General features: G+C 38.6%; 1 protein-coding gene across 1 annotated transcript in view; it reads right to left on the bottom strand.

The window, feature by feature from the left end:
- MEI4 (meiotic double-stranded break formation protein 4) overlaps positions 1-12115 on the bottom strand; it is a 74288-nt gene extending 62173 nt beyond the window's left edge. Inside the window, exons 1-2 of the mRNA XM_042827213.1 lie at positions 12073-12115; positions 2211-2459 (exon numbers count right to left, since the gene is read on the bottom strand). Coding sequence (XP_042683147.1) covers positions 2211-2459; positions 12073-12115 — 292 coding nt within the window. The remainder of the gene's footprint in view (positions 1-2210; positions 2460-12072) is intronic.
- Positions 12116-14284: the final 2169 nt, after the last annotated feature.

The raw sequence follows: 14284 nt of genomic DNA, 5'->3' as shown, positions 1-14284 counted from the left end.
ACAAAGGTTGGAGGGAGGTGGGCGATAGGGGGAAGAGTCAAATCAGACAAAAGAAACACCACAAAAGACAAACATATCAAAATTAGACTCCAAGAACTCGGAATTTTTAATGTTAAGGAAAGCCCTTGTGAAAAAATGTGAATGTCCTACTCATCTTGGACATCATGTGAGATAGGAGGGGCTGATGTGAACAACTATAAATATTTAAAATGTCAAAATGTTTTCTAACTAGGTTTACTAGCAGTGCAAACTGATTTAATCTGCAGTCTACTGACATGTTCTGCTGATCTCCCATCTTACGACCACAACTACTATTCATGTTTGGAATAAGTGGCAGAAAAGAGGCATATAAAGACTAACTAAATATGAATAGTTAGTAAATCACTTTTCTAGAGAGTCTAGTGATAAAAAAAAGTAAATCATTAAAATCTTTAAGTAAAGTCTAACACATTACCCCTCCCAGCTAAATTTATAATCTAGAAATCTTTTCAATCTTTTCACAAGGCAATAAAAATGGCACAGTTTTAATATAAAAGCATTCCAGTACCACAGAATCACAGAATGGCATAGGAAGGACCTCAAAGATTATCTTGTTCCAAACCCCCATCTGTCAACAGGGTTGCCAACAACTGGATCAGGCTTCCCAAGATTCCATCCAACCTGGCACTGAACACCTCCAGGGATGGGGCACCCACCGCTTTTCTGGGCAACCTGTGTCAATGCCTCACTATCCTCTAAATAAAGATGTTCTTCTGACATCCAATCTAATTCTCCTCTTTTAGCAGAGAACTATTCCCTCTTATCTTGTCACTATTAGCCCATGTAAAAATAAATAAATAAATCAGTCTTCCCTCTGTTTCTAAGTTGCCTTTAAGTACTGGAAGGTCACAAGGAGGTCTCCCTAGAACCTTCTCTTCCACAAGCTGAGCACGCCTAGCTCCCTCAGACCTTAATCTTTGGAGAAATGCTCCAGCCCTATGATCATTTTCATGGCCTTCCTTTAGATCTGCTCCAACAGCTCTGTGTCTTCGGCTGGAGGTCCTAGACCTCAATGTAATACTGCAGGTGTTCACAAAGGCAAAGTAGAGCAGGACTATCGCCTCCCCCCTTGCCCTGCTGGCAATCTGTTTTGATATAGCTAAGGACACTGTTGGCCTTCCAGGCTTCAAATACACACTCTTGGCTTGCATCAAGCTTTTCACCCACCTGAACCTCTAAGTCCTTCTCCACAGGGCTGATCTTAATGCTCTCTTCTCCCAGTCTGTCTGTACACATCCGGGATTGCCCCAGCCTGAGTGCAACTTGCACTTGGCCTTGTTGAATCTCATTAGGGTCACTTGGCCCCACTTCTCAGACTTGTTCAGGTCCCCTAGGATGCTATCCCTTTCTTCTGTTATATCAACTGTACCATTTAGCTTAGTGTCATCAGTAAACTTGCTGTGAGTGCACTTATTCCCATTACATCATTAAAGCCTCATCAAGTTTTCCATTAGATAACTTCCTTAAAAAAAAAAAAAATAATAATAATAATCACAACTTTGAAAGTAACTAGCTAGATACCCTTCCTTCCAGCTAAAATAGTCTTTAATTACCATATTCCTTACTTAAAAGGTTTTCCTGGACCCTACAGTGTCAAACTTACATTAATACATCATTTATAATAATAAACTGGTTGGACCAGATGATCTTGGAGAGCTGTGATTCCACAAAATACCCACAGAATCCAGTGTCTGTTCACATTAACAGAGAGAGCATGCGTATAGTTCTCTGCCTGTCCTACCTTTCCTTGTCATATGTATCAGGGATTCATGCTTTCAACATATTAGGCCTATGTTCTAATTTTAAGCTTGTTTAAAGTAGTTAAAAAAACAATGTCTTTAAGACACTAGCATCTTGCAGACTATGGAGTAATATTTTGAATTAACATGCATACAGTAATATTTGTATTTTTCTGGAATTATTCCATATGACACATGTTGATTTTGAGGGTTAAAATATAAGTTCTGACAAAGTATTAAATTTTCAAGCTATCTCTCATCACAACTTCTGTAACTGTTCTACAGTCTAAGGGTTTCTGGAAAGCCACGAAGGCACCTTAGCACTTAGAACTCTATTATCTACATACAAGAAACAGAGCAGGCTACACGAAAGCTGTTTTATTTCTTGCTACTGCAGCATGGCGATTGTCAGAAATGATTTCAGAAACTCACCATTTTCCAAGCAGACTCTCTGACAGATCTTGTTCAAAAGAAGCTCCTGACGTAATCGAAAAATTTCAGCTTCTAGTGCTTTAACTTTCCATTTCCAGTTGAAGTCTTGTTCAGATACAAGTTTGGCAAGGTGCTCAGTGTATTCTTTGCAGCTCTTTCCTGGTGGTTTGGAGTGGATAATGGCAAAAGCCAGTGCCAGTTTTGATATTTTCAAATACCAGATTTGATTTTCTCTTCTGTCTTTGACTCCTATTGCATACAAAAAAAAAAAAAAAAAAGAAAAAAAGAAAAAATACCTTCACCATGATTTTATTAAAGCAAATTGCACACACTTTCCTTAGCTTTGAAAGCCATTTAACAGTGAGACCAATTATCTTATTTCTACCACAATCCAAAAATCAACCTAGGACAACAGAAGAAATATAAATAACTACAATTACATAGTCTACAATGTGAGACTAAAACATCCATGAGCTGTGCTTCAGTACTAACACCAATAAACATAGCATTTGATAACAATTATGGAAATCAGAAAACAGTTCAAACAGGCTTATACTAGCAACATATTAAATAGCAATGTTATTTCAACTAAAACAGAAGTGAAAATGCTAAAAATCCTAGGAAAAAAATAAAAGAAAAAAAATCACTAAAACCCTATGGCTGAAGAAAGGTATTATATTAGTTTAGACCCAACACATACGATTTCTTGATAGGGTATCAAAAAGTCTCTAAAACTTTAAAAATTCTCTAAAAATAAAAACAAACACCTGAGGATATTGGTAGCTTCCAGTTTTGGATACCTGGTACTGCTGTACCTTTGGTTTTAAGTCTTCATAAGCATCATATCTCACGCTTGCAGAAAAGTCTTTTCAGAGATACTGCTAACAAAATGCAGACTCAGGCTGGAGTAAAGGTGCCTTTTCTTCAATTCCTGCCATCAAGAACTGTAAAGTCAGTCCTTTCCATTCAAAACAGGAATTCACGTGTTCACATGTAACTTACACAAATTCACATCAATAAGGTTCTTTGCAACAGCAAAGAAACTTTCACTGAATAAAATCCTCCCTATGCTTTTCTCCTAGCCCTAACACAAAAATTCTCAATCATCCTATTTTTTAAATCTTTTTATCCAAGAAGCTATGAATGAAGCACTACAATAAATGGTGTTGAATATCTGAAACAGTAACAGCACAGAATTCAGTGAGGCATTTCATGCCATCCTTTCACCAGATCGTCTGAATCACTAAACTGATAATTTCCCCCTCAACTTTAGACATAAGTCACCTCACATTATGTATTTATTTACCCAGCAGAGGCATTTAGAAAAACAGATGCCTTTTGGGGTTTTTTTTCCCCACCTTCCCTATGCTACTGAACATTCCTGTACATTCCTTGCATGCCACCCATTCAGATACACACCATTCACATCTTGAAGCATGAGCACAAAGTGTAAGATAGAAATTCCTAGGGATCCATCTAGACCCATGTTCAGAATTATTGTTCTCCACTTGAAATCTTACATTTCTGCTCTACCCATGCAAAAACAATTAGCCTAAGCATCAGTGTACTGAAAATGATTAATGAAACAGCAAGATCTCAGAAACTAGCCAACACTATCTATACCATTATATACCTACATCATTCAATACATAAACAATATCTTTGCATGATTTCTGCCTTTTAAAATCCATTTCACACAAGTTTTTTAAGAATTCCATGGGAAAAGCATAAGTTACTTCCCCCCAAAAGAATCTACACTGCTGTGGGACAACAATCTGCTGTAAGGCTCTTTTGCCTTATACATCAAAGGAAGCACTTTGCAAACACAGAACCATGCCAGTAATTGAGCTACCATCAAAGCTGTGCATAAAATGAGATACCTAGAATCACACAGAAAGAAGAGTATGTAGTAACTTTTAAGGATCAAAGATCTTTGCCTTTGAACTTGAAATACACTTCCCAGATTCTCATTGTCTTAAACATAAGTTTCACCCAGGTATCACTCAACACACACATCAAGCTCCATTCTTACAAAGTTTATCTGCAGAGCAGAGCTATAGATTAAGGCAGACAAATTCTTCTTTCAAATGGATTTTTATTGCTGTTTTCTCATTTTGAGTTCTCTGGGGAACTCTTTGCAAAATCTTTCTGGTTCACCTGCTTTTATAGAAGAGAAAGGCAATACTAACTTTCTGCTTTGTAATATATTTTGTCAGTACAAGCATTTTTTCACAAATTACATTCAAGAAAGCTGCAAGAAGGTATGGGGAAAAACAGTATTTAATTTGAGTGCTTTGTGACTATCCACACATTTTTTATCATTACAAAAAAAAAAAAAAAAAAAAAAAATCAATATCAATACCTTTTTTCTATCGTGTTGTTTATTTCCACTCATACAGCAAAGAATCAGTTGTCTGTTTGACCACTGATGCTTTATGATCCTGCCCTTCATATGCCTTGGCCCATACCTCTTCATTATGAAAGTAAATCAGTAAGTCCATACATCCTCTGAAAATCCACTACTGAAAGGATGTCTACGCTACTAGAAGGCCAAGAAGTTAGGAAGTCCTTTCTGAATATTCCAAGTTCTCAGCCCTTGTAGTTGAAATATCCAGTGATTCACAGTAGTAAATAAATAAATAAATCACATAAACCGTTCTAGCTTTGCTTTAAAACCAGTTATCAAAACACTTAACAGCAATCCACATTAATCCTCACAGCACAGAATTAAGCAATGAGATTTGGATTTAAAGAGGCTTTTTCCTCTTTAAATTTCCATACAGACTTCTGCAGTCACAGTTCTTACTCTGAAAAAAGGGAATTACTTTTGTGCAAAAAACTCTCGTAGGGCTGCTATTCAAAGAAAAGCCAAAAAAATCCACAAAACAGTACTGATAACAAAGATGGTTTTCTTTAGAAACACGACCGAAAAAACCCCAATATTTGGAGAAATAATACTATTGGAATCTTGAAACCAGGTAATTCACGGTTAGCGGTGATATACCTACATGCATTTCTAGAAACAATGAATTTTATGAAGATTTTATAGAGAATAAACAGCTTATTTCTCTCTTGTCTTTTGCTCTTCCTATCCCCATCTCGTTCTCCTTTTATGATCACAGAAAGAGATGTTTCCAGGACTAAAAGCAGGTATTGCAGAAACCAATTCAAGTTTCCCACACCTCCCTAAATGGAAAGCTGCTCTCTCACAAACCACTGTATAAAAAGCTCCTAGAAAATTACACACTGGATGATGCTGCTAGAGATTCGCCAACTGTGCATTAGCAAAAATTGCAAGGCAAGCTGTTGCTTTCAGGAAGTATCACACCAAAGACAAGCAACTGTGAATGCATTCCTCTAAAAGCATATTGGCAGCTACAGTTATATCAATAATATTTTTGCTCACATCAGCATAGAAATGACACTATAGACTAGGAAGAAAAAGGTTAAGAACTAAACCAGAAATTATCTTAGACTGGAAATTACAAAACAAGACCATGACAAGAGCAGAAAGAAGTCATCATGCATCCTAGCTCCTAATGTCAAAATATATCAACAGGAATAGAAAGAAGAATCATTCACGTCTGGTACCTAAGTTACAGTAATAATAACAACTTAGAAAGCTCTGTTTGCATTCAGTGCTAAGGAGGAGGTTTCTGATTCTCTCAGCAGCCCAGCTAGAAGTAGCACCCTCACTAAGGCATACAGACCAATGACAAGTTTCCTATGCAAAGCCTCAAACCTCACTGAGAGCACAGTCAGAGGACAGGATCAGCTAAAACAGATGTCAAACAGGCCTGGTGTCTCCAGATTCTTGACACAAAGAAGGAAACCTATCACCAGCCCTCTTGCTCTCAAACCCTACTTAGAATCACAGAATCACAAGGTTGGAAATGATCTACAAGATCATCTAGTCCAACCACCCTCCCATTCCTATCGGTGCCACAAGCACCAAACCATCTCTCGTAGCGCCTCATCCAGGCGCCTCTTGAACACTGCCAGGGACGGCGACTCCACCACCTCCCTGGGCAGCCATTCCAGTGCCTGACCACCCTTTGAGAGAAAAAGTTTCTCCTAATATCCAACCTAAAGATAAGTCTCAGCTGTGGAAGATCACTGAGCAAGTGTTCAGATGCTGAAAGAAGTACAAAAAAATTTTAGAAATCATAAATTTGTAGAGTGGCTTGAGTTGGAAGGCACCCCAAGGATCATCAAGATTCCATTCCCCAGTCAAAGGTAGGGTTGCTTGCCACTAGAGCAAGAACTAGATCAGATTACCCAGGGTCCCATCTAACCTGGCCTTACACACCTCCAGGGACATGGTATCCACAGCCTCTCTGGGCAACCTGTTCCAGCACCTCAACACTCTCAGTAAAAGCTTTCCCTTGACATCTAACCTAAATGTCCCCTCCTTTAGTTTAAAACCATTCCCCCTTCTTCAATCACTATCTACTCATACAAATTGTTTTCCCACGTTTATAAACTCCCTTTAGGTACCATGAGGTGTCCTTGCAGCCTTCCCTTCTTCAGGCTGAACAAGCCTTCCTTCAGCCTGTCTTCACAGGAGGGGCATTCCAGACCTTGGATCATCATTGTGGCCCTCCTCTGCACCCTCTTCAAAAGCTTCTCATCTTCCCTGCACAGGGGCCCCAGGCCTGGATGCAGTACCCCAGATGGGGCCTCTCAAGGGCAGAGCAGAGGGGGGACAGTCACCTCCTTGGTCCTGTTGGCCACCCTACTTCTGATGGAACCCAGGATACCATTGGCCTTCTGTAATCCAAGAGCACACTGCCAGCTCATGTTAAGTTTTTCATCAACCAGGACCCCTAAGTCTCAAAGAATTCTTCTCCCAGTTTATATACTTGTTTAGGATTACCTCAAACCAAGCAGTCACGAGCTGCCCTGAACAGCTCAATGGTAGATGACAAAGGGGAACAAAGAGGTGATAAAAGATCTTTTGAGGACCTTAGATATAATCACAGAATACTCCGACTTGGAAGGGACCCAAGGGATCATTGAATCCAGCTCCTGGCTCTACACAGCATCACCCAAAATTCTCAAATCCTACGTTTGAGAGCAATGTCCAAATGCTCCTTGAACTCCAGAAGATTGGGCCTGTGCCCCAGGGAATCTGTTCCAGTACCCAAACACTCTCTGGTGAAGAATCTTTGCCTAATCCCCAATCTGACCCTCCTCTGAAGCAGCTTCATGCCATTCCTTCAGGTAAGAAAATTAGCAAGAAAGCAGAAATAATCAGGTTAAATCTGAGACACAAACGCTACCTTTCTACAGTGATTTGCTGTTTCTGCAGCTGCATTTGATGCAGCAGTTCATACTGTTCCTGTAGCAATTCCTACACCAGTTCCTGTACCACTTGGTACAGGAAGATACCATGCTGACAGATCTCACCCCAGTTCTGAGGCTGCCCACAACAAGTAAACAGAAAGAAAGACTCAAAAATAAGAAAAAAAACATATATTTTAGATAATCATCTTTAAAGTTCGCTTTATTCTCAGTTGGAAACTTCATATATGTAGCACTACTCTAAATTCCAAAGACTTCACATTATTGTTAAAGAATATCAAAACATGCATTGGAATTATGGAAGTCTCTTGGTGAAGAACCTTTCCCTAACCTCAGTTAGCTCAGAAAGGGTTAAACTTAAAGTCAGCGGTCAGATGAAAATGGACTACTCACTAAGGAGAAAAAGAAAGTGATGAAGTAAAACAAACAAACAAAAAAGCCCCACCAAAACAGTGACCTTGGGATGAGCTGAGTGTTCCCTAGGCAGTTTTGGGTTCCTCTATCAGGCTCTTATCACAGAAACGCCTGCCTAAACCAGACATTGAGGGATTAGCTAATCAGCTCACACAGGCAAAGCTTCTGCTCAAGAACTTTTAAGAAGTCCTTCAGGAAGTGTTTGTGGGTAAGGGAGGTGAATTTTAAATAATTCATCTGTCTGAACCCTACCCATAAATTTTTGGCTGACCTTGAAGACATGGAAACCACAGTGATAGGAGGGTTAGTTTCAGTGGTCTTTACAGAAACAGGGAAATACTCAGATTTAAAGTGGCAAGGCCTTCAAAAATAAAACCAAAACCTGAACTTATTTGAAATCATTAAGTATTTGAAGAATTGTTTGCTGTTACAGGACATCACACCTGGGTATCAACCTTAAGTTCACACACGTAACTCACATCTAATAATGGAAGAAACTTCAAATGCCTCTGACAAAAACCTTACTGTTTTGAGAACATCAATTTCTTGTTCAGACCATTATCATCCAAAATTGAAGACTTTGAGAATTCATGTAGTAAGACACAAAATAGACTATAATGCAGTTAACTTCCAGGCATCAAAGAGCTCTGTTCTCCTCATACTTGAAATAGATGGTTACAAACTAAAGGACTTACGAGGGCAGCACTAAATTGCTGCCACCGCTGCTGTGCAGCTGAAAGTTATTTCACAGTCCCACACAACATCACATTATAAATATTTTAAAAGTTTACAATCCAAATTAAGTGTATGGTCTGGCATTAATGGTACAAACATAATAGGAAAAACAGTTTTGTCTGCACAATTTTCACTTCAACAGGTTTGTCAATTACATGCTGCAGATAAAGGTGAAAAATCACCCATATCTGTGTGATCTCATGCACTACATGATGGCAACCAAGTTACTGACCTGTTATAATGGAACACAAAATAGTTCACTAAACGATGCAAGCGCTCTAGCAGAACTGAGCTGCAGACACATATGGCTATAACATTAAGCAACAATGAAATAAACTTGATTTAATTAGTATGCCTAACATAATGCTGTCTTTTATGTATATAATAAATAATGATAATGGGACAGCTGTATAATCAAGATGAACTAAAGTATGCCTTGTGTTCCAATTAAGCAGCTTTTATTGTAAAATATGTAAAATGTTTATTAAACCAATGCTGCTTGGCAGTGTCATTTTTAAACAAAGATATATAACATGTACATACTTACTGAAACATTCAGTTTTATTACCATTAGTCTAAACAACACCTTCAGCATAGCCATTTTCAAATATCTCCTTTTATATAAAAAGAACAAGATGTTAAAATGATACTGAAACAAACAAACAAAAAATCTGAAATGTCAAAAGCACAAAGAAACTCAATTAAAACGTATTGTGAAATTTATTTCTTCAAACCATTTAATTCTTAAATCATGTTGACCTCTGAAACGAAGTCAGATAAATTCCCAAAAAATAATTAAAGAGCTTCTTAGATTCACCAACTATATAAAACATTGCCTAGCACTAAGAACATAAGCAAGCATAACCCCCTCCGGATTTCAGTGAGACTTAAGGGGCAGGATTTATCTCCTCCTGAATACGGAAATCTACAGAGTAGAAGACTTCAGCTGAGCTAACTGTCTAGACTTCCGTTAAGATCAATGGGCAGAAACAGGGATTTCTAAAGTCAACAGTGAGAGAAGCGATTCGTACATCTGCCGTGTGATTAAGTCAGTCATGCCCCAGAAACACTTGTTTCCCTTCCTGGGCTACAGAGGGAGTTCAGGTGACTAGACATGATGCACAAACACATCTCGTGAACAGCAAACTTCAGAGAGATGAGTGCACCACAAGCAACTAAAGCTCAGATCTTCAAAAAAGTGCCTAACCAAGCAGGGAAATGATGCAGGGCTAAAATTAGCACTTATTATAAGAAGTTTGTAATCCTAGGTCTTCTAAATATCTCCGAAGAAATTAACAAAACACAAAAAGCATAGGAAAAAAAAAATAAGAGAACAGCCTTGTGAACACTTAGTAGCATTCACGAACAGAAAACTTTGCATACGTGTGCTAAGTAAGACAAGTGAAGCATCAAGCACATCCAGAATTAAATGTGCATAAACCAACCTGTTTAGCCTTTTATAATGTTAGTATACACTAGAGTTCAGTGAGATCATGTGAAGAAATTGTACTTTATTTCCTCACATTTGAAAATGTGCAAACTCCCATTTTTAGATACCAAAGAAAACTACTCTCTCAACAACAAGAATGTCAATACTGCCATACCTATATTACATATTTAGCTCTTTGCAGGTTTGGGCTGTTTTGACATCTTGCTTTCTGAACAGAATCAGCTGACAGGGTTGGTTCTCTTAAAACCTTTCTCCCTCCCCCAGCCACCCCAACATACTGTTGTAGTGACGCTTCTATAAGAGAAAAAAACATACCAGATTTTACAAAGAAGTATCCTAAATCACTCAAAAGTTCAACCCTATCACTATTATTAAAGAAACGTTACAAACAATTGATAGCAGGGACAGTGTATGAAATACAGATGGCTTAAAGAGGTAAAAAGATTCTGCTTTTGTTCTATTCCCATCAGAATAGACCAAGTAAGAAAACATAACATAAGCAAGAGATTTCTGATTGCTTTAAATTATGTATACATTCCAACTACAAGTGGAGAATTCATCTTGCACTGGTTTTATTTTTCAAGGAGATCTGTTTGTTTGTTTTTGCTGTGTTATTTACAATGTTACCTAGTCAATCTACCACACATTACTGTTACTAATCCCACGTTTTTCAGGGGTGGACACAAAAGGGAATTTATCATATAAAGCCTGCTGTTCAGAAACTAACGTCTAACTCAATGGTGTGCATTTTTCTGCTCTTACAATGACACAGATGCTTACTTTCCAAAACATAGCTGTAATCAAACCAATTGGATGTAACTCCACTTGCTTTGGAAATTAAGGATATGCTTTTCATTACAGCTTTATAAGTGGAAGTCAGACCGTTAGTCAATTACAAATATTCACATGTGCCAACAACATTCAGTTACATTAAATATAAAACCACAATTGGTATTCTGGACCCTGAATCATAATCTCAGGCTGACAAGTAGCTGTACCTCCAAGTTCTACCTATTACAACAAGTGCAACAAGCTGTTCCTAAATGCAGGATTTCAGAGCAGATTAAAAAAAAAAATAAATAGCCTAGAAGATTACACAGATTATTTTGCACCTTTTCTCTTCCCATATACATTGAATAGAACACCACCATACTGTTCAAATTTTATCCAAGTAATTCCATTCTCATACAGGATCTTAAACCTGCCACATCAGTACTTCTCAGTGGAGAAGTTTCCTTTAAATAACTTACAAGAAGGCTTGGCTTTCCTACCCAAATTTTATATTGGAAGAATTAAAGGTGACACGGCCCAGAAGAAAGCAAATGTTCTTGAGACGAGGCACAGAGATAGATTCCTAGAAGCCTATGGAAAATATACAGTAAAAGACCAAAGCTTTACTACATTATAGATACTAACTTAACTATAATCACAACGAAGCATTTGAGTAATAATTTATGAAGCACTGAAAGACAGCAAACTAAGAACGTGAGGTGCCAAGCATTCACAACCGAGACCACACAAAATAAATAATGCTTTGCACTTTAATTCAATTTAAGAGCTACTTCGTTCAAATTAAGAAAAGGAAACAATTTGCTCTGTTAGTGACTGATAAAAGCACGGAATGAAAAAAGACTTATTTTTAAAAGCCGAACAGCATTAAAAACAAACAAACAAAAACGCACCTATAGAAGACAATTTAGCAACAATACAACGTGCTTAAGTGTTATTTGCATTAAAAAAGAAACAAACAAAAAAAAAAATGATCAGTTTCGCCTGCAGCCATGCCCACCTACGGCAGTCCGTGGACGCCGCAACGGCCGCGGCCGACAGACACCGCCCCACCGCGGCCCCGAAATGGCGGCGGGCCGAGGGCATCTCTTGAGGCCGCGAGCTCGCCTAGCTTCTCTTACCGCCTCCCCAGCCTACCGAGCTCGAGGCTGCCAGGAAGCCCCAACTTACCTGCAGCGAGTTCCCCACCCTGGGGGACGCACCTCGGCTCCATGGAGGGGAGCAGTGGCGGGAAGCTGTGCTCACAGGCTCCACGGCCGCACCTCGGCTCCAAGCGGCCTCCTCGAGGGTAGCGGCCCGGCTCTGTACTGAGGGACCGCACTGAGGAGAGCAGTCACCCCGATCCAAGGCTTTATGGGCCCTGCTCTGCAGATTTTATTTGCGATTGAAATGGCGGACGTCCTGCAAAGAGAAGCACATGCAGAGACAGCGTTACATCTTTTATGCCCTATTACCCAACACTTCCTCCCTTGGTTCCTCATCGGCTGCGTACTTCAGGTTCACAAATCCTCCCGACGCTTAACTAAACATATGGATACCTGCTAAACATAAATCATTGCTGTCTAAACATGTGTACTGCTCATTGTCTGACTTCTCAAGTTTTCTGTCACACAGGTCTTGTGTGTCCAGCACCAAAAATTAGTAGTCTTTCAACATAACGAGCCTATTGATGTGCTTGTCACACTGTGGGCTAACTTGTTTTTAACTCAAGGCTCAGCGGTATTGCAGATGGCTGGGCAAACAAGAGCTCAACTCTTTCTACCTATAAATTACTCCATCTATCTAATCTCTGTGACCATATCTATCTGCTGAGCATGCGAAGACTATCAGAGACCTCTGATGAAGTAAAAAGACCCTTCTGAAAAGAACTATTAGTAAATTATCTTGTTCTAATGCAGAAACAACATTCCATTCATACAGTAGTGCTTTTATTTGGAGCTCATTATCAGCTGAGTCACCTAAAATGGCCTTGCACACGTTTTTGCACTGATGTGTGCTTGGTGTCAAGCCCAGTTAGTAGCAGTACTGAGAATGAAGCTTGATCATGGTGTTTGAGTCTCTGTAAAGATATCAGCCAATAGATCAGGCTGCCCAGGGTCCGTCCAGCATGGCCTTGAAGACCTCCAGGGATGGAGCTGCTACAATCTCTTTAGGCAGCTAGTACCAGCACCTTGCCATTCTGTGAGTGAAAAACCCTGGCATCAAATCTTAATCTTCCCTCCTTTAGTTTTAAACCATTTCCCCTTATCAAATAAGTTATTATTGTATGTACAATTATATTTTTTACACGAAGTATTGAAAAGTTTGTATTAAGGCCTTCTGGACCACAAATGGAGTCTGCAGCTGAGGAGGGAAGGAGGCAAGGTGAGAAAACAGTAACAGCCAGTTTCATGTGATGGAGTTAGGTTGATCAGAATGTATGAGGCTTTTCAGTATAGGAAGATTGGTCTTTGTAAAGAGATGTGACAAGCAATATATACTTTTACAATTTTCAAGCCCATTTTTTTATTCTCCGATTACTTGCACAGCTTTGTTTTTAACACTTTAAGCCCATCCCTTCATAAAAGCTCTTTTATCAAGAGACATAGTGCTAGATTTCTGAGCTACTGTGTTTTTAAAAAATCTAATTTGAAAAATAAGTTTACCATCTCAACTAGAGAAAAATATTAACACGTTGGAACTTTCATTTCAGACTTCAAATGATAGAAATAAGCTTGACTGAATAATTTAGAGTATATTTTCATTCTGGTTTTGTACTGAATTTTCGAGAAAGCCCAGGGGAAAAAAATAGGGAAATAAAATATTCTTCAGACTTTTTTAAAAAATATTTTTTTTACAGACACAATGTGTCTATTCTTTTCTGTGCATCTTCTGTGCATGCAAGTGATGCAGATACTTTTCAAAGTGGGCACTCATTATGTAGCACAAAACATCCATCTTTTCACGTAATATTTTTAGGTATGATTGAAAGAAAAGATTGAGAGACATTAGTACTTTTACCTCCAAGGGGAAGAATTAAGCAGAAGCAAGTTCATTACTATTTTAAAAAAGAAAGGGGCTCTAACTGCTTTATTTTAGAGTATGAGTCATACCTGCAAGTGGAGGCTAACTGAGAGGCACCAAATCTGAGACCTTCTGCTTTTAAACAGCTGTCTTGGGATAGGATGATTTAGGCTTGATTATTTTATATTTAATTGTTCAAGATGTACTTAAATTTCTTTTAGCTGCATGGCCCTTTTATTTTGGATTTGGAACTAGTAGTAGTCAAAAGGAGTGTTGTCACATACTTCTAAACTCACTGTATGCAACCTGCAGAATACCAGCATCCTGCACTTCTTTACTCTTAGCTCTTAGGGTTTTATTTAAAATGGAAGAATATCAA

The sequence above is a fragment of the Centrocercus urophasianus genome, unplaced genomic scaffold (genome assembly GCF_019232065.1).
Source record: "Centrocercus urophasianus isolate 14NV4802_14NV808 unplaced genomic scaffold, USGS_Curo_1.0 seq_10, whole genome shotgun sequence".
In the NCBI taxonomy this organism is placed as follows: Eukaryota; Metazoa; Chordata; class Aves; order Galliformes; family Phasianidae; genus Centrocercus; species Centrocercus urophasianus.
The sequence above is the reverse complement of the archived record's forward strand: the minus strand, read 5'-3'. Positions and strand labels throughout refer to the sequence as shown.